Here is a 27,283-nt window from a genome sequence, read left to right as displayed (position 1 = left end):
CCAGAGCTGGCCGGGAGCCGCGCTCCCCCTGGCGGCCGCGTCCAGCCCCGGTCCTCCCGGCTGTTTATTTGCACGGCAATACGCACCCTGCGGCGTTTGCTGGGCCTTAAATATAAAGGATAAGGCCTCACAAGCATCGCCTTCGGGCTGAGGGGGAAGAAAGATGAGGACAAACACAGTACACAGTTATTTTATTGAAATACTCGAAAAGGCCAGCAATGGAAAAATAAGTTTGTTATGAGGAAGTAATGTTCAATTTGATCCTTAGAAAAGCTGTGTCTACAGGTAACTCTAGCCAGTTACAGAATGCACTGTGAACCATGCAACTAATATACTACAGCAGAATAGGTACTGTGTACTAGTTTAGTTCTATCTTATACACAGCTTTTAACAGGATTGACACATGTAAGAAATTAAACAGCAGCACTTTTTGAATTATTAACATTTATAATATACAAATTTTCTTATCTGATGCATAAGGGTTATAAAACACAACGTAGTGGAAAATGAATAACAGTTACACACAGCATGTGAAGTTGATCCGGCAGTTTCTGAAGTTTTTGTTTTTCCTTTTAAAAGAAATTATTAGACTGCTAAGCATGTCACTGGTCATACAACGTACAAAATCACAGGCCAGGACAGCAACTGTGACTTTTTCTCAAAACACATATTACAGTAGGGAAATCTGTTGTTGTTGAAAGAGCAGGTTAGAAAGAAAATCACAAATTCTGCCTGGTGTAGTTTGTAGTCCAAAAAGATTAAGTCACTTCAAATGAAAGTGAAATAAATAAGCAATCCTTGAGGAAGTACGATCCTCGAGTTGAACCTACTCTATTGAAAATGAACTTCAGCTGTACACTAGTATGTCACCATTGTGAAATACCTAAGAACAGTATTTTGAATAACTTCTTGGGGAGCAATGTTGTACTGCTTTAATATGTACACGTTATTTACAACAAATTCCCTTTTGGCCTCACAAGTTAAGCCATTTTAAGCTGGCTGCTAAGATGCAATTCTTTGTTCCACGCATTATGCAATACTGTAGTTAGAGCTATAATTTAAAATAATCTTATGCATGAATTACAAATATTAATAAAGTAACTCTGCATATATAAATAGTTCTAGCAGAATTTAAAGCGTTCAGAATGTACATAAAAGTTTATTTTTATTTGGTAGGGCCGGATGTGCTTCTTCTCAGATCATCGTTGCTTTAATAATGCTTTGTACATAGCAAAACCCAAAACTGCAAAGACAGTAGCACCAAAACTTGCTCGGAGCCAAAATGTAGAGCTCTTGAGGTCCGCTTGCGTCACATGCCTAAAATTTAACACACACATAAAAAAAAATTATTTTCAGGACAAGAATATCAGATAATTTGTGCTAAGCTACTCTGCTTTTGGAAATTCATCACTACACTTGTCACAGGCAAGGAGCTTACAGTTCAGCCTTACAAGTACTTAAACAGTCATTTTATTCATTTTACTTTTCTTGAAAGCTTAGGACTTGATCTGCAGCCACAATCACATTAGCAGATCTCACTGAAGTCAGAGCTCACACAACTGCAGAAAAATGGGAGGGCAGTGTGTCTTCTTTGAGAGTACCAGCAAATGTTCAGAAAATAAAAACAAAAATAGCTAGCAAATTAATAATAATCCATAGTGTGAACAAGTCCATCATAGCAAACAAAACCTTTTTTTGAGTTTGCATATTTCCACTTTTCCTTGCAAAGTTTTCCAGCGCTGTTAAATATCTACTTGTGTTTGTCCACCCCAAAAAAAAAACATTTTACTGACAAGTAGCAAGTAATATTTTTCCAAAAGCTAGAATCAAAAGAATGACAGTTTGTAAATCCCTTTCTTCCCAGTACAGTCACAAGAACAGCAATAAAAACAGTCATCCAATACCAAGGTGAAAGCTAAGAGAAGGTGCTAGTGAAACAGGCAGTGACAATGGCATTAACAGAAAACGAGAAGATAGAACAGTATGAAGTGACTGGATGAGATAAGAAGCCATGTTTTGCATGACAGTAGACAGCCAATGACCCAACTCTCCCAAATACTGCAGAAAGTTTGTGAGCATGCTCAGTTAAACACTGCTAGACATCCTCAAAGTAGTCTCAAGTATGACAGCTTACCATAAAGCAGGAGCTACCATTTAAAACAAGTTATCATATATGCCATAATTCAAAGCACAAGTTCCTAAATAATAGTAAAGAGTTTGTTTGTTTGTTTTTGTTTAAGATAGAACTCATGAAAGAACTTCACTAGCCTAGGTATTTTAGCCTGTATGTATCACGATAGGTTACTCAGTGTAAACTGCAGGAGCATTAAGTCCAAGGAGCATACAGAGATCCTAAACATACACAGTGCATAAGAAAGTTCAGATAGTGTGAACTGCAGAGCTGTCATATACAAGCTGTTTAGTAAAGCAGGAACTGTACTCGCTATCAAAATACACAAAAACAGTTTAGGATATTATTTAGCAGACATTTGCAAGAACAATATAAGCCATATAGATAATCAGTGTACTATAATATTGCATGCTGAAGGCACAAATTCTTTGGTGCATTAACAGCAAAACACAGCTGCTCACTAAAAATTCCTAATCTTATTTAACAATATCTTGGTTGGTTATTGAACAGATCAAATTCATGAATTCCTGCAAGCATTAGTTCTGCATCTACTTTTGACAAACCCTCTGCAAACTAGATGTCAAGTGGTTGTTGAGGGGAAGAAAGGGATAAGGCAATCGCAAGATCACCTTAGTTTGGCTGCTGTTACCTGTCTTCAAGTAAACGTGGACCAAGAGATGACTCCATGAAGATGGAATCTTCTACAAAGTTGACGGCGTGCACCTGCTGCATAATACTGCTCTCCTCGTCTGCTAACAGCATGGCACCCAACTCATCTATGTAGGGTCTTAACCTTTTTACACACATGCACAGTTTGCAGTTCATAGCATGGCTCAACAATAGCAAGTGTCTCAAATATGCTCAAATAACAAAGCCCAAAGAATTTACCATTTTTACCTATCTAACCTCCAATTCTTGTGCAGTTGTTAAAAACTTAGTGGTTGGGAAAAAACAGAAATAAATGGAGTTTAAGAACAAGGAAAACCGCTTAAGAAACTGAATCTCTTCTTACTCCATCTCCAAAGCATAAATTTTCATGTGTCCACAGGATATTGCAATACTCTTGCATCATACGCATGAGCTAGAGTACCTGTGCTAAACACACTGGAATGACTTAACACACCAGCTCTAAAATTGACACAATCTCATCATCATTGATAATTCAAATCAAGACTGTATTTTATTAATACTAAAAGCTTTAGCATTCTTTTTTTTTTTTTTGGAAAAGACTACGAAACCCTTGTCTTAAAATCTGTTATAAACCTTATCTTTGTATGTAAAATAAATCACTTGTATGTGACATGATGTTAATAAGTTATGTGACAAGCTCCGTTGGGTGAATATTTGTGTAATTAACAACTCTCGAGATTAATTTGGTTAATTCTAATGCCCAACTATTTGTATAATTTAAATAAGCATCCCTTTAAAAGTGTAAACCATTGCTTAAATTGCAAATGAGTGCTTTTGCATTGCCCTGTAAAGTGCACTCTCATCTACATTTTCTGATTCCTATCTATAATTTGCCTTGTTTTGACTTTTGCACATGTCCATATTCAGTGGTATTCAAAAAACTTGCTTCATCCTTTTAAAAACAATTAATATATTCTCAGTCATGATGAAATCCTCTTTTCATGTCTAAAGGGAGAGTAAATTGACTCAGATCCCTTTTCTAAGCGTAACAGTTACAGATTCTTTCATTTAAAGAAAGAAACTAAACCAAGGCAGGGATTTGTTTTATAACCTCAAAGGAATTAACACGGTTAGCGCCCTCTGAAGATCTCAGTCCAAATATCCAAAGCCCAAAAATACTCACTGAAATTCAGAACATTATGGATGTCTAATTGCTTTACACCCTTGGAAGGAAATCTACTGCTTCTCTCTTATGTGTTCCTTACACTGTCCTAAATTCCATTTTTGCAACTTTGTTCCCTAATATTGTTCAGCTGCCATTAAGAAAAAAAAACTGAATGTTTGTTTCTGGCACAGGTTTTCTGATTTGAAGGTAGCTATAATGTATAAACTTCGCTCAATACATCACAAAAATTCTACCTCTTCGATAAATAACATTCAAATTTTATTTCAGTGTAGTTGTGTTTATGAAACTAATTTTCACCAGTGGTAGAAATATTACTGTCCTGATAGTAAGAGAGCACCTGAAACTTTCACTAACTCTAAACTAGAAAAATTATTCTCTCCAGTGGAAAAATTGTATATGGATGTGTGCACACATACATACACACACACCAGTAGTTAGGACTTCATAAACGATGCTGTATTTGAAATTCTTACTAGCTTTTAAACTTCTAAAATAGATTGGTGTGCATATTTAATCACATAATTAGTTCTACATATATAAGTGTCTAGGAATTTTGCCTTTGGCATAAAATTCAGATTTTAATGCATACTTGGGAAAAAAAAAGAAGGCAGATTCAACCTGCCCTTAACAGTGAGCCAAGTAACTTGTCACTTGTTGAATAGTACCTTTGAGATCTATACAGTCTTTAAGAGGCTTTAACAACTCACAAGAAGTTTGCCACATGTACTTATCAAGAAGTTAACTGAGCATGCCTGTCATGGTTACACACAGAAAACCGCCGAGTTATGGTCCAATACTGACGCTTTTCCCCATGTCAGTAGAAGAAAAATCCCAAGTCTGGGGAGGTTTAACCTTAACTTTTAAAATTGAAAAACATTTCCATATGAACTACAAACACATTTTAAAAGCACAGTGCTGAGGCCACACTAGTCACATGGTTACTCATGCCAAAATTATAGGCAAGTTAATGCAGTCAGCAAGCAGCAGGCTGCTCTGACAGATGATAGGTTCTAACAATAAAATACAAGCAACTAAATTCCAAAAACATCAAGTAACGTGCAAGCTGCTCCAGCTTCCTTCAGGCACATATTCTCCTAGGATGCAAACCACTCCGGCAGTTAGAATTTTTCCCCATGCATTAGTTATCTAAAATGTGAAAAGCGCCAAGTGCATGTTATTATCTACAAAACCTAAAAAGAATTTAAAATGCCAGTTCAATATATTCTATTTGGAAAGAAGTCAGAGGACGTAGCTTTGCAAAACTCCACTCAGTATGCAGCACTAAGCATTTTAGAAAAGGACGAATACAGGTGAGAAGAATGTTGTTATACTCTCCTAAACTATTAGGGACACCCAAGTCAAGGGATAGATTGCTGCCATCAGATTGAATAGCACATGGTGAAAAATAAAACCTGGACTATATCCTTATCTATATCCTTAGATATAGATATCCTTAGAACTATATCCTTAGAACTTTCCCTTATAACAGGAAAATGAAACTAGTCTTAATTTCACAGGAGGTTTTCATAGAAAAAAAAAATCTTACAATTCCTGAAACAACCATGTTTTATATGCAAGTAGAATTCACTTACATTTCACGTTATTTAAAAACTTTAGAAGGAAGAAAATAAAATGGTCTGAGAAGTCTCCCTCACTGAACAACACAGTTCTCATGCATAACAATTATTTTGAAATGAACTCAGCTGACAAAAGTGTCACTACTATAAAAGCAAAAGGCAGCAAGTGAATGAATTTAAACCAAGAAAGCAGAAAAACACACTTAAAATCCATGCTTTGGAGTTAGGGAAGAAAATAAAGCCCAAAATCCAAGCTGATAATTAAAGAAAGGGTTAGAATGACATATGCAGAAACCTTGCTTTTAGAAAGAGGTAAAACAATGTAATAAGAAGAGATTAAGTGCCAGCCAGACAAATACAAATGAACACCTAAAGGAAAAAAAAAAAAACAAATTAAAATACAAAAATACTGCAGCATAGTAACAAGTCTCATGCGCGCATGTACAGTGCTTGGAATGCAGTGCCTTCTTCCTCAAAGAACCAATGAAGTGTGATCCTGGGTAGTTCAAACCAACAATCCTGTTCCAGCACAAGTATCCCCAAACTGAACTTCCACATTTGTTGAACTTGCCTTTCTGAGAGCCTATAAAGCCTCAGGAGAGTCTTTGAAGCTTGTCCACAGAAGAGAAACTAAAGGTGGGCATTAGTTTTTTCAGCTGCATAGAGGCAATGTTCTTCCTTTAAGTACTAAGTGTAGAATATTCTAATGTACTATTATATTGTGCCTTAGTAACAGTGTTTAAGCACTACTTGGCAACAAATGACACAGGAAGGAGCCCAATCTGAAAGATTTCTGTTTACCTACTTCCACTTTCTAGAGCTTCAGAATGGGAAGAGATCAGGAGAATATGAACTCTCGAGAAGCCTCCTTTACCCATTAGTTATCCAACTTCTGCCAAACTGTCTGACCCAATGGTAAGCACTTGTAAAAGCAAAATAAGAAATCATATAAAGTAGCTTTATCAGAAAATTCTCTTTGATTCAAGTGCTATTTTTAAGCAAAAATCATTAAAATGCTTCTAAGAAGCTAACATTTCTAAACAAGAGAACTACCTCTACTCTCCTGAGTCTACAATTAGGGGCCAATCTCTGTTGTTTACGGATATCTCAGCTCTAATATTCTTTCCTATGTATACAGTTCTATAGTAAGTCCACATACTGAAGGTGAATAACCTGCAGCAATATGCTCTGAAGAGCTACCTAGGAAGCATGTTGTTGAAAAGAAATTAGCCTGCTGGAAACCTGCAACAAACCCCAACAACTAACTGAACGACTGCAAACAATGATTCTAGGGAACAGTTTTTCCCTTCTGTAGGGTCAGTGCAGAAGTCTGCAAGGAATTCTCTTTGCCCTGAATTACAGACTTTACAGACAGTAGTATATTCGTATGTTTATTCCACACTGCCTACTGACAAGGTGTGGTAAGACAGCATCCGAGGGCTTGTCAAACAAAGATTTCAACGCCTCCAGTCCTTGACAGTATCTCAGAGGAACGAAGTACAGTGCCTAATGCAGGACTCAAAAAAACCCACAGGCCCACACAAGAGAGAAACATGTCACAACACTTAATGTAGCAATCCATAACCATTCTAAAAAATGGAGATGAGTTATAGAGGCGGTTCAGCCTCAATAACGACGAGTTGAGATTTTCTAGTAGTGACCACTGAATGAAGTATTAAAGTAACAATATGCAAAGACACTTCTTTTACAGGGATCTTTGTCTGCGGAATGACAGCTGGAGAAGAGATGCGGTATGAAGAGTTTCACTCATATTCATGTCATTTTCTTAAGCTAATGATTTTTTTCCCCCTTCTCTAAATTCTTACTCTGATTAACGCTTCTATCTTGGATTAAAGTTGTATTTCACAAAGGTGCTCAAAGGTGTATTGTCAATGGGTGTATCAGTAAGCCTCCTATGTATGCATAACTCACATTTAAAGGAAACATCCACTCTTATTTGGAGCATCTACACCTGAAACCAGTAAAAAGTAGTAATATGCATGGACCAAATATATGCAGAACATGTCAGGATATTCTAACCACGGTCCTCAAATAACTATGTTTATCATAGTCTATGAGACTATAAAAGGGACAGAACTACTACACTACAAAAATTGTTCGGTTTGAACTCCCATTTGCTGGGTCAAGGTGGCAAGTGCTGAGCTGTTAGTAAATCACGTGTCAAAAGCAAGGTGTTTTATAAAAGCAGCCTGCAGTAGGCACGAGGCAAGCTATAGGCACTGTTTTCAATGCTGAAAACCAGTTCTCTTTACCCATTGCTTTTTCCAAAATATCTGCAAATGCAAATGGTTAACTGTTTACCACTTCTTACATATTGCATTTTATTCAGAAGAATTGGATATTAAAAGGTCCAGATTTTTATACAACTTACCCACTTTCTGTGCAAACCAGGCATAATACACACCCAGAAATTCTATCAGCTCCCAAATATCAAACAGCAATTATAAGCATGTAATATGTCATACAGTGATGTTATAGTCAAGCTGTGCCTTTTCCTGCATTACTATTTAAGTGAAAGTATTTTTTATAATAGGTAACTAAGAGGCACTAGCTCTAATCAATTCTAAACAAACCTACATCTCAAGTGAGATCCATTACACAGACTTATATACATTACTTGATATCCATTAGCAGTTCCCTGAAAAACAAAGTCCTAATTCCTCCAATATTTTTGCAATCAAAAAGTGCCAGAATTGACCACCAAGTTGGCAATGTTTCAGAGAAATAACTGGACCAAGCTCAAAAGAACCAAAAGTACCTTAAACAGATCAAATTTGACAATTTTATGACAGTTATTAAAATAAGTATCTGCCTATTTTGTGAATATGGAATGAAAAATCTGCAGTATAGAAGGTTACCAACTGCTTTTTCAAAAAAAAAAAAAAAGCTTTATTTTAAAAGCACACCTGGTACCTAGTAAATAAAGTTAAGGACCTGTTAAGAACTGCAGTGAAGAGTTTGTTCTTTACAGATTGCAGCAAGTCTGAGTTGAGGAAGTTCTGACAGATGCAAAATGTACACCTGTTGCAGGCGCACATACAGCGTAACCGGGCATGGCTGCGAAAACACACAGAAGGACAGGAATTGAAATCTTGCTCATATAATCAGGTGCACATTAGGACTGTGCCACAACCAAGAGAGATTTAGGAATAAAAGGTACATTTGAATGAGTAAGGAGAGGAGAAAAAAATACACTGGGGAAGCAAGGGTAAAACTACAGCTGTGCAGAATTTTAGGGTTAGATGTTCTGTATCTTGTACATTTTGGCATTACCACCCATACATAGATCTTAATAGCAATGTACAAACACGAATGAAAACATTTGCTGAATTTAAGTTTGGAAGGAAGACATACAAGTATGTCTGAGTATGTCTGCACAGCAATAGATAACACCCCTTTTATAAAGGAAAGAAAGCCACGTTGTCTACCACTTTGAATGCACGCTTTACAAAGTGAGTTACCTCTACTTTTCCCACCCTAAAAAATACACATGCTTGAAAACTAAGGGAGAAGCAGGAATATTGCTATGACAAGACATTTGGTCAGCACTACACTTTTTGTGGTTTCCAGTATTCCAGCACTACAAAAATAAGTATAAGAGAACAAAAACAAAACAAAAGCTTTACAAATCTAATCCAATAAATTTGGTTTCAAAAGTATATTAAAAAAATCCTAGATTTTGGGTGAAAGTGACATTAGTTCTGTTTAATTTAAAGCAAATGTCAGCTGTCATACTAGACTCCGTCTGCTGTAAGATTTATCTAGTTAATCACATTAAAAGCTCCACCCACGAAAAAAAGAGATGCAAAGTGAGCTTAGCAACAGTGAGATATGTAGTGAAAAAGCACGTGAGCTTAAGTATATTGTATCTGAAGCCGAAAAGGTATTTATACAGAAGTTATATTTAAAAAATGTAAAAGCTATCAGATTTGTGGACTGAAGCAAACAATAATAAGCACGCCAAAAATAATAAAAAAAAAAGCTTCAAGCAGTGCATTGGGGGAAACTGTTGTTCACAAAAGAGTGTCATTACTTGTAAACAACTGTAAAATTGAGCTATTATCAAGAATTACAGTACAACTTATTCACAATTATCTTAAAAATATCAAGATATGAATAGTGAGATATTGAGTGATGCATCCACAGCAATGACAGAACAGAACCCTACATATTCATTGAACAGATATACCTAAAAACGTAACATGAGCTGGATGAAATAGTGTATTCTTTTAAAAATACGTTACCACAATAGCTGACCCTTTTATATATTGGATTTGTACCAACTTTCTCAATTTGACATAATTTCAAGTTCTACAAAAGTCATTTATGTCTCTCTCTGTTGCTAAATCTCAGTGAGGCGAGTTCCATCCTCATGGCTAACAATGACAAGCAGTGCTATTGTGCGTGATCCATGCAATATGAAAAAACCAGAATGGTTCAAGTACTTACGGATACATTGCCATAGTTGTCAGTTTAACAAAGATATCCTTACTCGGCACATCAACAGTATTACAAGTAAAGGCTTGAGGCGGAGGCATTTTGTGTTTCCTGCAGAATTCGGCAGGAGAAATACTGTATTCCTGTCTGACTTCATGCAAGTCAGACTTTGCAGCTACCACTAAGCACGGTATTCTGCTATCCATGAAGTGTTGCTGCAAATTTAAAGAAAGAGGCATTATATGTTATATGCAACCTGGAACAGCCTAAATAAAACTTTGCAACAGCATTAAGATATATTAATTGCACTGACGTCAAGCACTTCTAGAAGCAGAATATTTTATATATACGCAAGTAGACCTTCCTTTTGTATTAATATCAAAATGGCATTTTTAATGCATCAGCCGTATATAACCAGCACGCATAAATAAAATGTCTTTTAAGCACTAGAACATGGCGTATGGGACCAATAATTGAAAATGAATACTCATCAGTGAACATTATTTTTATTTATATATTTTTAATATGAGAATACATACATACACACATATATGAAAAAATACACAAACCTTAAAAATCCTGGCACAGTACTCAAAGGACTTAGGGTTACTGACATCATATACCAGGCAGACAGCATCGCATATGGTCTCAGCATCAGTTAAAAATTCAGAGTCACTGACATCATGTAGCTGGAAAAAGAGAAAAAGCTTTGCCATTATGCAGTTAGAGGAATTTTATAACTTTCTTTTTCTTGTGATTTTTACAGCTCATTGTTATGTATCCTTAGAATTAATGGACTGACAATAGGCAGAATTAATGAAAAAGAAGTAAGAGAAATTTACCAATGGAGTCAACATATGTGAGCTGTTAACATCACATCTGCAGGCAATCACAACCTCAGTACAAAAAGTTACATTTCCTTCTAACACAAAGTCTTAGATTCCCACAGAAACTGGCATTCATTCTACATAGGAAAATCACAGAGCAGAGGACTCTTGGAAAACAAAGAAATATATTATCATGAAGTAAAACTACTGTACAGCAAGCCCTTAAAGAAGTATTTCAGCCACTAAAGATTAACCATAGCCATCCTAATCACCCCACCTGACAGATTCTTATATTCTAAATAGGTAGATTGCTTAATGGAGTGGTTTCTTTAAAATTTAGTGAAAGTTTCAAAAATAACAGATCCTGAACATATTCAGTTTGAAGTATTGGCAACATCTTAAAAATCAGAAATTATTTCAGCCTGAAAAAAATGGGGGAGGAGGACACGGAAGAAACTATGTTTAGGAAGTAGAGACAATTAAAGCAAAAATTCCTTGTATTTGTTTGCAGATGGCTTTCTATAGTTCACTGAACTTTAAGATTAACAATGAGGCAACCTTACCAGCAAGTATTTTTCCTGTCCATACACATAGACTGTATTAATGGCATAGTAAGATTTGTGTTCTGCACGTATTTGCCTCTGCCTCTGAAAATGCAGAATTTCAGGTTAGGTCACAGCAACTTTCACCTTTCAGTTAGATCTGAATAACTGGTTTACTCCATTTATTAATGAATAAAAATTACAGTAATCTGTGGTTTATTTTGCAAGTACACACAGCTGTAATCCAAGATATACAAATAATTATGCATGCAGTATCAATTTGTCTATTTGCTAATCTTAAAAAAAAATAGATCTATAATCTCCAAACTCAGTAATAAACAGTAAAACTCTGTCAACTGGGTTTTGTTGTGTAAAATTAACAACATTTGTGTGTGAATATAAGCAAAGGGTTCCTTACTATTAGATTTCTTCCAAGAAGAGCCTGAAGAACTCCACTTTTCCCACAGCCCTTCATTCCAATAACATTGCATCGGAAAACATTTCTCTGAGTCTGTTTTTTCTGGAGGTCTATCTTTTTATCTCTTGTTACTTTTGAGAAAATACAAATATTTTTCACAAAATGCACACGTGGATGTACATGAAAACATTTAATGTAAATGGACAAGTAGCTTATAAAGCACATAAAATATTCTCAAAAATATCAAACCAAAAGTTTGTCTTGAGCGGAAAGTAAGAGAGAATGAAGTGAAAAAGGTCATTTAAGCAATGTATTCTTGAACAGATTTCTAAGTTTAAACTCCTAAAGCGTAACATATCCATTTCTTTTTAATTACCTGTAATTGCTGATGCTTGAGATTCCTGTTCTGCCAGTATCGAGTAGCCTAAATAACCCAGGTACTCCAGGCAACGCTGTACATCTAAATATGTGGTCAGTCTAGTAGAGGGGGCAAAAGGAGTTACTAAATTGTTAGTATCTGTAATACCAATTCTCTGCAGTACTGAAACAATTTTTTCCTCCTGTCTCCAGATTGACATGATAGTAATAGTCTCAGTACTATGCAGTACCGAAGGACACAAGATTCTGGAGGTAAACAGTGGTAACTTCAACAAGCAAAACTCTTCTGAAATCAGTACTTGCTGCCGCCCATGAACTTAGATCATATTTTTTTTTCCTCAGAATAACATTCTCCTCATTCTCTATGTCTTCAATAGGAAAAAACCCTTATTACCAAACAGTATTATTCTTAACCACTCTAAAAGAGCAGAACAATGAAACATGGTCAAAACAACAGAAAATATTTTGACAAGTTTCAGAGACATATACAAATTTTAAAGACATTTCATCATAGTTAGCACTGAATGCTAGTCAAATCCTGAACACGTAACAGTTATCTGAAATTTAGGCCACTAGATAGTTATATAAACTTCACTGCTTAGGTTAACTTTCAACTATTAAACTTCCACTCTTTCTTCCACATTTTCAAGAGGATTCTACAAATTAGCATACCCAAAGTTCTCAAATACCAAAATGCAATGTAACACACTTACGTCCACTGAGAGAGAAACCCTTGGTATGTAATCCACCCTCTTTCATTTGTACAAACAGTGTTGTTAACATCAGGCCCCCATGGCATATACGGGAAGACTTTGAACAAATCTTTCAATTCATCAGGAGACAAAGCACAATCTCTATCCTAAAAACAAGCATATGGTATTAGACATAAATAGCACTTAATTCATATCTATTCTAAATTGGTACTTTTTGTCTGTACACTTGCAAAATTCAGGAAACTGGCTATAAAAGAACAGAACTTGCTTTCTTTTGACGTCTGTTCTTGTTTTTAAAGAAGACTAAATACATAGGCTAGTTAAAAAAAAAGACTGGTAGTACAACTATATTTGCATTCTCTCCTTGTAGACAGAAATATCTTATAAACAACAGACCAGTTTTGACCACATCTTAAGCCATAGCCAGTTTCTGAATGAAATGACAATGACTAAAACACACTTTCTGATAACAAAATTGCTTGCAAACTAAGGCTCTGAAATATAAGAACGTATACACACACTCAAATTAAAAGCTTACCAAATCATGCTTATCAAAAATGCTTTGGAGAAACAAGTATGCATGATGATTTAATTCTGTTGTGCAGTCTGGAGGAATTTTTAGCCTATTTATTGAAAACAAAAACAAACAACTGTTAAGTGAATTTACAAAATGCAGAATGTTTTAATTCAAAATAAAGAATTTTAGAATTACAAGATTTGGTATTTAACCGTTGCATATAGTTTTAACAATTTCTCTTTAAAGAGATCAAAGCACATACTTTTTATTAGGAATTCTAAAATTTTGAGTGACTGTCTTTATATTACATGATATTTAGTCACCAGGGTTGTGTTTTGTTTTAAGGAAAAGTACATAGTTACACTTTTCAGAAAAAGCCAGAGAATTACTTGATCTCTTAACTTCTACTTTGGGAATTTTCAAAGGCTCTCCAGTGCCAGAAAAATACTAACAAGCCTTTTCTGATTTGGTGCCGCATACAATAAAGCAGCTGCTCAGATCCATGTTGTAGTCTTGTATTAAGAGTCTCTTTTGCCTTGTCTTTCTTAAAAAAGAGAGGTAGCAATGCATGATCTGGCACAATGAGACAGGAGTTCTTCCTCTGCAATTTTCAGTCACATGAAGATTTTGGCTGATAGGTTGTAAAGTAAGGGAGATAATTAATGTAACAATAAGCTTTAAATAAACACTTTACAATAAGCCTTCCCTCCTGCCACAAAGGCAGCATAAATTAAATGCGTGTAAGCTAAAGAAAGCTCAAACAAGTGATACATACAGAGGAAACAAGTACTCTGGTGTAAGCTCTAAGTCATCGTCGTATCCAAAGCGACGTAAAACAGTCCAAGTTGTTTCATGCCTTCCTCGCTGAATGAAAAGTGTGTGTAGAAAAAGAAAACCTAAAATCAAATGATAAAATCTTAAGGGCCTGAAAGACTTTATCTGCTCTAAGTATTTTTAATAGAATCAGCATCAGACTGAAAACAAGAAATACTCGGATTTTAAACCACTTGTGTGACATTACAGAATAATCTACCTAGATGGAGGGTTCAGAAACCATGTTATTTGTAAAAGCGTCTTTCAAGTAACTGTTTCCTTAAAACAACCCACTTGTTTTTCAGTTGCAGTTTGCTTCTTCCAGTACCAGCATTTTAGAAGAACTTAGATGTATAAAAATAAGGACAATATTTTCAACAACTCAAAATAGTAAGCAAAACACTTAAAAAGAAGCCTGGAGAGCAGTCTCACGGAAGACTGCCTTTAATTTTTCTATACCAAAATAGGTGAGTAGGATTTTGGTTTAGCACTTTCCAAGCTTAATGAACACTGAGATTTCACTGCTTAGTAAGGCTATGCCTTAGGATTCCCACACTTTACAATTTCTCACTAGTCCTATTACATATGTACGCTTCACAAGTAAAGCAGTTACACTGATGCTCAGAAAACACTTCTTCTCCTTTCACTTTTGCCATATGCTCTGAGCAAATCTGTAAAACACAGCGTTAAAACGATGTCAGAAACCACACCTTTCCGCCAAGTGTTGCAACCAGTAAGCCTGGAGAGGAGCTACAAAATTATCTAGGATAAAATCTCTTTTGAATCACTGCACTTATTTTGGATATTTGATTTCCAAACTTCTGCAACCATGAGTAAGAGACCTTATTTTATCCACCCCCATTCTTCCTGAGTTTAATCATTCCTTAATATCATACTGACACTACATCCAGCTCTTATCTAAAAGAATCAAGGTAGAGATCATATTCCCAAAGACTTGCTTCTTTACATAAAAACCATTATCAACTTTATAACACACGTCTGTTAGGAGTTAAATATGGCTTACCTTTTAATGTTAATCCATTATCAGCAACTCCATCACTCAGGTTTTTCCTAACTACATTCTTTACATCTTCCAAAGCTTGAGGTGCCAATGGCGTATTAAAACAAATTCTCTAACAAAAACCAGAAGAGCTTGTTAGGACCACTAGCTACTAAGCCAGACAAATGTGTCACATCCTGTATAAAACGCAGCCTTAAAGGTTCTGATAAGCTAGTAAAGGGCAATCTAATTTCTTCCTGGAAATAAAGGTATAGAAACATTTTTAATTTTGATTTTAAAAACAAGCACTGGGTCTTGTACATTTAATTTTTTTTTCATTTTGCTCTTGAACTAAAATTCGAACTGCGATTAGAAATAAAATTAACGCTATTTCAGTTTTTATATATCTGCTCTTTTAGGCTGGACCTGAGACTTAATATTTAGGCCTGATTCCTTTCTGATTCACTTTACTACAATCCCTTGAAAAACAAGCACTTCTTTTTCTAGCATTATAGGAGTTTAATCATTAAACACAGTGAAAAGGGAAGCAAAACGGTGTTACCTGAAAGAAGTTGAGCTCTGCATCATTGAGAGTCCCGTCATTATCCTGATCAGAAATTCTAAAAATGCGAGTGAGTGCTTTAATACAGGCAGGTTTCATCTAAGGAATAAAACAAAGTTCAGTACCTTTCTAGGCTTAAAAAGATATAAAAAGATTACACAGAATTACACAAGGCAGTTCGATCACATTGAATCAAATACTAGCCTTCATTCTATATTTTTAGAATGGAGACATTTGCGCACACAAGCGCAAAAATAGAAAGAAGAGGAAACAAATCCTGACCTAGCAGATTTAAATGCATAAATTTAAAACACTTATCTCACAATAAATGTCTTTCTATTCAATTATGACAAGAGCCTCAATCTCTTCACAAGCTGAAGGTAGCAATTCTTGACTATTAATAAAAAAAAAATCAGTTCACTAAGTTCAGCCTTATTGCTACAGAATGCTTTAAAAATAATGGAATGGTTATTTTTTTTTTCCCACTCCACACATTTTTTGGTGGAAATAAAGGCCTGGCTATCCCAGTACCTTGCAAAGCTCTAGAACTACAGTCAACTCTTCTAAACGAACATGGTATCTATATTCACCATTTTAGCTACGGCTTCAGAAGGTTTTAAACATCAAAGAGTGAAAATCTTCACCGGGCTCATTCATCTACCAGGCAAAGCACTGATCATATGGACTACCACTACAACAAAAGAACTGCTGGGATACCTTCCAAGTGAAGAAAAACAGACACTGGTAATTCTCTCCCAGCAACTAGAGTGGTGATGGACTCTTCTCTTCATAGAGATCACAAAGATTGCACAGAGATTGGTTTTGAAAAACCAAAAACATTTCAGCACAACAATTATATCACAACACTACTAATGCAAAGATGACTCTGATGGAAGAAATCAAAAGAGTTATTCTCTCATTCCCTATTTAACAAAGTGTTTATGATCAAGACAACTTTTCTACTGCCCAGTAATGCAAGGGGGGGGTAAGTTTCTAGATTTTTATTTATAGTTGCCCATAAAAAAATATATATATATTTTTAAGCTATTCTCTTCCATAATATGCTGAGCTAACTACCTACAGTATTTTAAAAAGTCACATTACTTGTTTTTGATCCCTTTTGCCAAAGCCTCACAAGATGCTCAGAAAAGTTCTTTTCCTTATATCAGGGTAAGTCTGGAGTAAATTTTCTGAAATAAATGGAGTTACTGTGAAATGTGTATCTAAAGGACAACAGAGTTGAACACGTGATTTTTTTAATATTACATTTGACTTAATGCCATTACCAAAGCTTCTCATTTTACCTAGCAATTTATTTGGGAAATAAAAAACTGTCTTCATTGTTTTGAATAAAGAAGGAAGACAGATGGGATTAATACAACACGAAACAGTAACCAGGCTCTGGAATCTAATGCGTGACAACTGGGGGACGGCAGGTGAAAGGTAACAGAAGAAAATAGGAATTGCAAAATCTTCTGAAAAGGAAAGAGCAATCAAGCAATTACCTTTTTTCCCCCTATATTGTTTTTAAAATCTATGTATAAATACCTCTTTCTCCTCTGGGCAATAAAGAGGACCTGTAGGATGTAGAACGGCTTTCTGTGCGTAATAGAATAGCTCAGATATATTCTTCAAGTTTTTGGCTGAACACTGGAAGAGAAATTCTTATATTTATTCTCTAGTTTCTTAACTATTTGGTGATTTATTCTGAAATCTAAACAAAGAATCAAGCTTTTAAAGTTCTAGCCCCATCTTGTGGGTACAATGCAGTTTTGGAAAAAAAGTCACCTAGCCCCCGTGTATGTTCAATAATTAATAAAGGAGGTCTCACTCAAATTTGCTGTCATACCAATAAGAAAGCTGTATCTACTTAAAAAGACACATCCAAACTTACCCATTCTATTTAATACTTTGCACACATTTTTTTGGTTTAACATTAATGAGACATGCAAAGCTAACCATTAACATTTTGCTAAAAGGCAAAGATTTGAGGAGGCTCTAAATATTAGAACAGTCTGCCAGCAACATTTTATTATGCAATAGCGTATTCTTCTCTAAAGAATATACAAACTCATCATGATAATGACCCTTCTATTTGGAATAATTATGTATTTTGAGCAACGAAAAAAGTCAGCATTTCTATGTTTCTATTTAAAATTTGCCATAAAAGTGCTTGGAGAGAATGTATTTTTTAGTACTCATTCTCATGTCAGAAAGTTACTCACCTCTACGCATGTTTCTATCTCTGTATATTGATTCATAATGGGAAGAATAGTTTCCATACTGCTGTATTCCACTAGGTCAGACTTGTTTCCAACTAATATAAGAGGCAGCCTAAAAACAACAACAAAAAAAAAGGTTAAGAGCTTTAAAAACAGAGGGATAGAAAGACCTATTTTACTTTTGCACCAGAAGCCATTATATTATTTTCATGATGTAATTAAATATCACTGTCAGCCAGTAGGCAAAAATAGATGACAGCAGTTTTGAGTAACTAATTTAAGATATATTTAGACAGAAATATACTGCCTGCTGTTACTTCCAAAACACACTGTTAAACACAAGAGTAACTAATCGTTTAATTATCATACAAAACCAGCATCAGTAAAAAAACTTCAAAGACCATGTAGTTAAAACTGGTTATATCACCACAAATATAAAAACACCTGGTAAAAGCTGGCTATGAAATTCAAAATAAACAGCTTTGCTGGAACATACAACAGACCTATATACTTTAAATATCTTGTTGCTTGAACTTCTTATATAAACTTTAAGTTTAGAATTTGATTTTCTTAAACAATTAACATCCTCAACACTGTCCACTGACACCCATCGACGTGCAGCCTAATTCACACTTCTCATCTTTATTTATGCACCTGCTATCTTTATCTGTCCTTTCATTGATGAGAGGAATCCATCGACTCGTTACCTAAAGTGGGGTTAAAAAAACAAAAACATGAAAAATACAGTTTCAAATTTAATGACTGAACTGTGCACAAGCTTGACTACAACTGCTACTTTCCCAAGAAGTCACATATTTACCCACAAAAGAATAAAGAAATAAAAACTGGAGTTGGTTAATAAGCAACTCCTAACATCACTGAAAAGGACAGAAAACCCAAATGTCAAAATTGACCAGAAGAGAGTGTGCAGATACATTTTAACAACTTGACCTTAAACACTATCCTATGAGTTTTAAAGATCTTACAGGTTTCACCATGACAAAAATTAGCATTCATTTCAAGCAATAATTAGATAAAAAGTGTTAACGTACCTTATCAATAGAATTTTTGTTGTTAACAGCATATACTATACAAATTACATTTGCCTAAAATAAAAAGGAAAGACATTGAATTCCATTGTTCAGTCTCTAGAGCAACAGAGACAATTAAGAACCCAATATAACACTGAAGAGAAAGAACAGTTCTAACATTAGTCAAAAACCATATCTCTGACTCACTTAAGCACTTTGTAGCCTGAAAGAAGAGATAAAAACTTTTTTCTTTAAACAACAACAACAAAAAAGAATTTCTTGGACTACTGATTAAAATATACTTGAGTTCTGTCCTTTTGCTTGGAAGGACAAAGCTTAAGCTCAGTTCACCAAAGCAGTGGTAGTACCCAATTTTCATATTTAGAGCAAGGTTTACTATAGCAAAGGGCACAAAACAGAACTAAATGAAATGCCATGCAAGAAATAGCATGAGACTTTTTTTCTACAACTCAAACTGAAGCCCATCTAAAGCAGAAAAATTAAAAGGAAAAATTTCTCCAGAAGCAGAAACAATCTTCTAGGAAACATTAATACTCACCTGTGATATTTCATGATAAAGCTGCTCATCACTTTGCTCTGCTTCTGCATTCAACAGAACAAGACAATCATTAATACTAAACATTTTTCTGAAGAAAACTGAAAGCCGTAAGAAACTGAACTAAGATATTTCACAAAGCTTGTAAGACAGCCTTGCAAAAGCTCGTTATTTAAATGGCTTTTTATAAAATGCACTAAAAAGTGGTTCTACTATAACTACAGTGAAAATGATCCATTAATTCGCAAAACAGAAACAGTCTGTTGCTTATAGGTTTTTCAGCAGATATTCTAAAAAAGCAATAATTATGTTTGTAGACGGGTTCTCTCTGGAATGAGTTACAGTTTGCATCCCCTACATTTATCAACAGCCCATTCCTGGGACAGTAAGTAGCACCATCTGTTCTATAATGTAAACTTCTACCACAAAATACAACACATTAATTTTATTGCAGAGTCAATGAATATTTTTAGTGAGACCAAGCTTCTGTTAACTGAATCTATGAAATATTTCATCCGATAGAAAAGAAACTCACTCCAGAAACTTAATCCTAAGTCTCACAGAAAAAAAAAAAAGCATTATTTGTTTGTTCTAAATAAGGAACACGCTGAAGATATTAGCTCAACAGTGTTGGGAGACAGAAGACAGGAAGGAATCTGCTAACATGGCCTAATCCTTGGCTCCCACTACGAATTGTGGAAGGACTTTTGTCTAGCCGTGCAACTGTTGCATATATTTATGATAGCATAACTTGATATGAGCCTATTTAGTACATCTATTCAGTAAGATCAAAGAGATTGCAATGTATCAAAACCCAAAAATACAAAGCATGAAACTGACACAAAATGATAAGATGTCCAAACTCAAAAATTTTAAAAGACAGAGAATTTAAGGTATGTAATGACTCCTCCATCTTTGTAAATTTTTCCCCCCAAAATAATGAACAATTTTGAATGCCATGAAAGTACCTACCTGTGTCTGAACCTGTAAATACCTCTGTCACACTAAAAGCACTAACTTCACTGGAATATCACTAACACTATCCTTCATGGTAGTACCAACAGCAAATACTGTTAGGCTTTGAATTAGTAGGATCAGACATCATCATCCAATTTAGTTTTACCCAATGAATTGTTACTTTAACCTAGTCTTTTCCTACATGTAGCTTTGGTCCCATATCAATATGACAGTTGAAGAGGCTACTGAAGTGGATAAACAATTCCATAGCAAATCAGTCAAACAATAACTATACTGTGTAGTCCTTACCTGAATAATCCACTATGTGGGTTGGCACTCTTTCAGGGGTGACATCAGCTGGAATGGTGATTTCTTCAGCACGTGGTGGAACCTTGAGTTGTAGAAACAGCAAGAAAAAACCTTTAAAAGACGATCACTGAAACTCCTGCTGTCCAAAAAAGTGCTGTACTACTGCGTTTCTGCCAATTAGTTAGCTTTAAATAGGCTAGCTTATTTCTAGTTCAAGCACTTTCTTTTTTGTGATGTTCTGAAACTCACTGCTGCTTTCTTGTTCTTTAATAGTCTGCTTACTGAATAAGGACTTTTCTCTTGCTTTGCAAGGAAGTAATGTTTTTAAGGGATTCAATGAATGGTTCAATAAAACTCAAATCCACTATATCCAAACACCTTCAAAGAACTATTATAGTATTGAAAACTATAAACAAAATCTGAATTGCAAATTATTTTAAATAAAAACATTGTATAAATAAAAGTTTTGAATTCAGCGGGGTTATCACATTCAACCAACTACTAGAAAGGGCTCCATATTCTTTAGCAGGAGAGTAACATCAGAGTTAGCATGCCATTATGGACAGATTAAATACTGTTTAATTTATGTTTGTTTTCATTTTAGCACAAGATATCCTGACCCTATTACCACTGAAATCAGTACATGAACAACCACTGCTAACAGTGCGTGAGTTGGTAACCGTTAAAAAAAAAAAAAAAAAGGCAGACAAACACGATGGACAAAATATAAGTCTCAATTTTTAAATGATCATAACCTGGGAACCTCCTTCCTTCTGACAAAGTATTAAATGTTAAATTTAAATAAGCCTACAAAGCAAAACATGATAGTAATAAAACCTACGTTCTGCAAAATACTGTAGGTTACCTATGGTTGCTGGCCTTTTTTGCAGAGAACACTAATCCACATTCAGGAAGAATCAACTTAATTTTAATGAAAATATCCTGCACAGCTATTTATTGTCTTTATTTTATTTTTGAAAGAACGGGGGGGGGGGGGAGGGGCGGCAGGGGAGGTGAAGAGGAAAGAGAGGGGGAAAAACGTGGAAAAAAAGAAAAAGGGGAAAGCCAATCACCTGAAGAATGGCTCTTTGTAAAACTTCAGCCTCTATTATATCCTCATCAAGAGTGATGACTGAATATACCAAGTACCTTAAACAGTATTCCAAAGTTTGAAGTGTCTGCAACACATATCAATATAGCTCTGATCTGCGTGACTGATGGGCAAGAACTGTACATGTCTCTTTCAGAAGTTTATATAGGATGCAGAGCTTTTCTAATTTACTTCTGTAAATTCATGCAGATTTTGTGTTATATATAAGCAATGTTTTTCTTGCAAGATGAATTTAGAAAAATATACTATGCTATACAGAAGGAAGAAGCTGAGAAGTGAATAGAGAGCTAGAATTCATTAAATGCATTGACAAACAACCTGTCAAAGCATTGGTCCCTGAATATTTTAAGAACAAACGGAAACTAGAGCTCCTTTTTACCTGTAAGCTTGGGAACCAAATTCAATTATGCTAACAATCTGATCTTGACTCATGAACTGTGGTAACCTACTAATTTGCATTAAACGCAACGCAGTGTAGTTTCAGAGAGCAGAAGCACATGATGCCTATTTTAAGACTTGTGATCAGAAGAAATAAACTTGAATGTTTATATGTAAAAAGCTCAGCTATTCGCAGCCATTGCGGTTCTTTTCATAGTACTGAGAGAACTATGAGCTGATTTTTTAAAGGAATAAAATGTGAAAGTAGCTTTACTTTTATTCTGGTAGAAAACAGTAAGAGTTTGTTTCGTTTTACTTCACCACAGCCAGGAAAACAGTATTCAAAAACAGAAATAAATGCAATGTCTTGCTTAGCTACAAAAAATGGCTAAATACAAGTTATACAACACAACTTTTTGATACCTCATTCTCGTTCATTTTTTCATTCACTTGCTCTTTAAATACAACAGTTCTTCAACAAACAAACAAACCCAGCACCTTCCCATTTATGAGTCTCTAATGTTGAAACTGCTGCCAGTTATGACCAGATTCAACAATTTAAGAAAACTAACATTTCTCAGGTATATATAAAAGAAGAGCTTAATTAGGCATGTGAAAAACAAGATAGGAGCTTGGATAAAATTGAGATTCCTAATCTTCACACAAACTAACCTAAATCACTTTCCGGAAGTCACTATTGCAGTTTTAGACTTTATTTATTATTGTAAATAGGAAGCATTATTTTAAAGTAGAGCCTAACAACTTGCTCTCTGAAAAAAAAATATTATACAACAGGAAAGAAATAATGTTAAAGAAAACAAATAAGGATGTTCTACCTCTTCTGGAAATTCTTCACTGACAAGAGACATGATTAGTGATGTCTTCCCAACTCTGGCTACAAAAGAATTAAAAACAGAGATTAGATAATTTGGATATGTTACACTCAATAGTTGCATCCCATCTTAAAAGGAGAAGTATTTTAAAAACATTTTCCAACTGGTCATGCTAAAGGCTTTTTATATGCTCTTTAAGTATTGATGACAGTAGTTCTCTCCAAATTCTTTTACGGTAAAAGATTTGGTTACATTTCATATTTCTACATTGTCCAGAAGGGAATCACATCCTACCCTGTCTTACGCAAAAGAATTAGCAGGTTTTAACCTTAATGTAGAATATTTAAAGAAAAAATACCGAAAACAAACTAGAAATGCATAAATACAGCTCAACAATTGGAAACTAAGAAAGCATACAGAAAGGTATTTAGGAATTAACTATTTTTATAGTATTCTTGATACAATGATTACGCTTCAAACTACTAAGGATAAGAGCTGAACAAGAAGACGTGGCACCATCATCAATGGACAAAATCTCCACAAACTAGTTGGACTACTTTGAAATTGCAAAAGCATAATCTCCTTGACACAAATTCTGTCCCCCACAAAAAAAAAAAGTAAAAAGAGAACAAAACAAAACACAGAAGTTTTCTAATGCCACGGTTTTCTTAATTTAAATAGAAAAAAAATCACCTCTGCTCCAATATTCAACTGAATTTAATCATACAATTCAGTTCACCTATGAAGTCACGACTGCTGGTAACGCAGTTGGATTTCATAGTTTTGAGAATCTTTAATGTGATCGTTTGAAATTAAGAGTTAATAACTTTTCTTGGGGTTCCCCCGTTCCTGAAAGCCTTCACCTGTCAACTTTCTGTTCTTTTGAAAGCCTAGAAAGACTATTAGAGCTTTATTTCTGACACCTTTCTACAGAATGGAAAGTTTCAGATTCAAATACTATCTGGCATTGTATATTTTTGACAGCCCACCATTAACGGAAATCATTTCATCCTGGACATACAGCATCTTTGCTGGCATAAGCGGTTTGCCAACTAAGATGTTGCTTGCAATCAGTCAGAGCCTGTATCACTGTGCCTATTGAAAACACCATAAAAATCTCCTCTATTCACAGAAGCTATTTTGCTGACATTACTGCAATTTACACTTCCCTATTTAATTGTATGCAAGTCTGAATATGGGAGGAAGAAGAAACAAAATTGTAAGACCAATTTGTCTTCATGCAGAAAATGGCATTACTGAGCTGATGATCCAGTCAAAGTACCACCAACTTGTCCAAGTCTATTTTTGGTAATAGTAACAAAGGGCCTTCGGACGTCCAGAAATAAAAGCTTCTCTTCAATGTGGTAAGTTAAAGAGTGGTTATTACAAAATTATGAAAAGCGAGGGAAATGTTACCCTGGGTAGGAAGACTTTTGCCTTCCTTAGGGAGAACAGACATGTTTTCCTCAGTGGCATTAACTGGACAGCAGTAAGAGGCAAATTTCTTACCAGCAGTATGGTTGTCTTCTCATCAGGGATGCTCGTACAAGCTAAAAGAATAACTTACACTAACGGGTGTCCTCCTGCACAAGCTACATTTTAATATTCTTCATCCTGACAGAATGAGAACTTAAAAGCTCTCCTGTTTCCTTAGATAAATACCTTCCTGATACGTAAGTGAAGTTATTAGATAACTACACAAAATTCTGGAGCATATTTTGCATCTGACCAAGTCAGCTTTCATCTGAAGTGGTGCAAAGCATGTTGGCTTTGCAAGCATACAAAATCATTTTATTAATTTAATGGAACTGAAAATAGAAGGTTATGAATAGCTGGTTAGGAAAGAAACCCTGAGTATAAGCTTCTGATACACTCAAAAGTGTTCTAGAGTTGCTTCTGTGAAGATACATAGGTTCAGGTGGAGAGATTTGGTTTATTTTGCTTGAATCTAGGTCAGCCATTTGTCTTTCCAATTCTGTTTATAGCCTTAGAAATAACAGCCTAAACAACACTGGCTGACTAGGATGAGGAAAACAGCACAGCACTTTGTGATGATTAACCGGTCTTCTCTTTTTCCTCACATATGGAAGCCTTTTAGATCATGCTGTGTAAAAGTAACACGCTGAATGTATTCTGAAAATTATCAGCTATTAAAAATTGATGCTTGCCCCCTGGGTACTAGGACTAAAACAACCTAAAATCTAAAATCTAGACCACTGGGGATGAAAAAGGCTGTTTTGGAACAGGGTGACAACAAAAGGTCTTGCCATGATATTTCAGAGTCTGAACCTGCCAGACTGCTTCTATCATCCAGCAGGTTACTGCATGGTCCAGACTAACTTGCTGTTTTAGGCCAATAAATAAATATAAAAGTCATGAATACAAAACAGCACTACTAATATAACTGACAGGTTTTTCCAATTTGTAAAACCAATGTCTCCCTCCTGTCCATTACAAATTTAAAAAAATAAAGATGCTCACAATCTCTGATGTTGCTATTAGTTAAGAGATCTGTACCCCTGAAATTTTCAGTTGGACACACTGCGATCCTAGTTGCCAAAATCAGAGTACCTGCTCCACCTGTACTTCACCACCCCACAGAACCAGTTCAGAACACACCAGTGTGACCTTGAAAAACTCTTCTTCCCGCTGTAATGTCCTGAGAAAATTCTGTAAATATGGTGCAGCCAGTTGAGTACTGGGGGGCTACTTTGAGTAGGAAAATGGAAATGAATTCCTTTTAATTTCAGATCATTCCCTTCTTAAACACACATTCTGCAGCTAAAGCATGCAGCTAACACTTTAAAAATTCTTAATTCAAATGTTATTATACAAGTTCTTCTTCCCATTTACCACAATTATATATTAAAAAATCCAGCACAACAGGTATAAGCAGAAGACCAACTAATTTTAAATTAAGCGATAAAGGCTCAGTCCAATTTTAAGCAGTATGTTCCATGAGTTAGCTTCAGCCTGTCAAGTGTAAGTCTAAAACCGGTACCCTCATCTCATTGCCAAAGAAAGCAAAGGCAGATTAGGTTTATGTGCTCTGAAGAGGAATTCAGCTGTGTATTCTACATGCACAAATGCATTTTTAAATAAAACAAGTCTTGTGAAGCTAGAAAAATAAAACCTTAACGAGTTGACTCTTCCTGTTTAGCATTCTCTCCCTAGAGATTCCTGTCTAAAGCCATAGAGGATCTTTCTAGGCAGCGCAGACAGAGCCAACCGAACACTACAAAATAACCGCATGAGCTATACTATAAATATATACGAGGCATTCAGTTCTCAGGAAAGCTTTGTCAGGAGCACTGTGCTCGTTGTATAATTAGGTAGTTTTACGAGCAACAGTCAGTGATTACTTTGTACTCCTTTCTTGTGAGGAACTTAAGAGCACTTCACAAGCTAACGAAACAGAACCTCCTTGTTGCTACTTCCATCAACAAGGGGCTGTGCCTTTGAAAACCTAACCGCTTATTTGGGTACCCAGATGTGAACTTCAGGACACAGCTTTGGAAACAAAAAAGCCCAGCCCCACGCTCCCTTAGGCAGTGCGCGGCGCTTACCCAAGGTCACACAAGTTAACGGCAGGAGCCGGGCTCGGCGCTGTCGGCCCCCTCCCGGCCCCCTGCCCCCGCCACCCCCCGGAGCCCCTCGCCCACAGGAGCGCTCTCGTCCTCCGCGGACAAACACGTTTGGTGCCAACCCCAGGCCCAAACCCCCAGCCCGGGGCCCTCCGGGGCCGGCCCATGCCAGCCCCGCAGCCCCACGCCCGGCGTCCACGGCGGGGCAGGGGGGGAGGCTCCGGGGCCCGCGCAGGGCCGGGGCTCCACTGACGGGGCCGTGCCGGGCGGAGGAGGCCGTGCCGGGCCCTCCCGCACTCACGTTCTCCCACCAGCAGGATCCTCACGTCCTTCTTCATGGCCCCGCTCGCTGCCCGCGGCTGCGGGACGGCTCACATCGGGCTGGGCCGGACGGAAGCGGCGCGGCTGCGGCCCGGGAGCCCCTCACGGCGCCGGCCCCTCACGCCCGGTCTCCCCCCCCCACATCGCCGCCGCCGCCTTGCGGCGGGCTCGCTACGGCGGCTGCCGAGGGACAGCCCCGGCGGCTGCGCAGGGCGGCGCCGTCCTGAGG

General features: G+C 36.2%; 1 protein-coding gene across 3 annotated transcripts; it reads right to left on the bottom strand.

Moving 5' to 3' along the window:
* Positions 1-174: 174 nt before the first annotated feature.
* On the bottom strand, positions 175-27,247 carry RHOT1 (ras homolog family member T1). 3 transcript variants are annotated; one of them, XM_040530831.1, is made up of 21 exons: positions 27,035-27,247; positions 23,153-23,211; positions 20,828-20,909; positions 19,565-19,608; positions 19,027-19,080; positions 18,629-18,681; positions 17,978-18,086; positions 17,301-17,402; positions 15,753-15,851; positions 15,215-15,323; positions 14,153-14,273; positions 13,399-13,483; positions 12,861-13,006; positions 12,146-12,246; positions 11,770-11,900; positions 11,373-11,456; positions 10,552-10,671; positions 9,995-10,197; positions 8,480-8,602; positions 2,781-2,924; positions 175-1,317 (listed from the first exon to the last, which is right to left on the bottom strand). In XM_040530831.1, the coding sequence occupies exons 1-21, from the start codon at positions 27,069-27,071 to the stop codon at positions 1,200-1,202; spliced, it is 2,124 nt and encodes a 707-aa protein (XP_040386765.1). In that variant the 5' UTR covers positions 27,072-27,247; the 3' UTR covers positions 175-1,199. The 3 variants fall into 3 exon arrangements, with proteins under 3 accessions (XP_040386765.1, XP_040386766.1, XP_040386767.1); XM_040530832.1 differs by lacking the exon at positions 2,781-2,924; XM_040530833.1 differs by lacking the exons at positions 2,781-2,924; positions 8,480-8,602 and having other exon boundaries at positions 27,035-27,240.
* Positions 27,248-27,283: the final 36 nt, after the last annotated feature.

Source organism: Cygnus olor, chromosome 18 (genome assembly GCF_009769625.2).
Source record: "Cygnus olor isolate bCygOlo1 chromosome 18, bCygOlo1.pri.v2, whole genome shotgun sequence".
NCBI lineage: Eukaryota > Metazoa > Chordata > Aves > Anseriformes > Anatidae > Cygnus > Cygnus olor.
This window is presented reverse-complemented; position numbering and strand designations above follow the sequence as displayed.

Coding starts and splice junctions, on each gene's coding strand:
- RHOT1 (XM_040530831.1), bottom strand. CDS start 27,071: ATGAAGAAGGACGTGAGGATCCTGCTGGTGGGAGAAC. Junction 20,910..23,152: donor GTGAAGAATTTCCAGAAGAG/GTAGAACATCCT, acceptor CTACAACTCAAG/GTTCCACCACGTGCTGAAGA. Junction 14,274..15,214: donor TAATGGATTAACATTAAAAG/GTAAGCCATATT, acceptor ATTTGATTTTAG/GTTTTCTTTTTCTACACACA.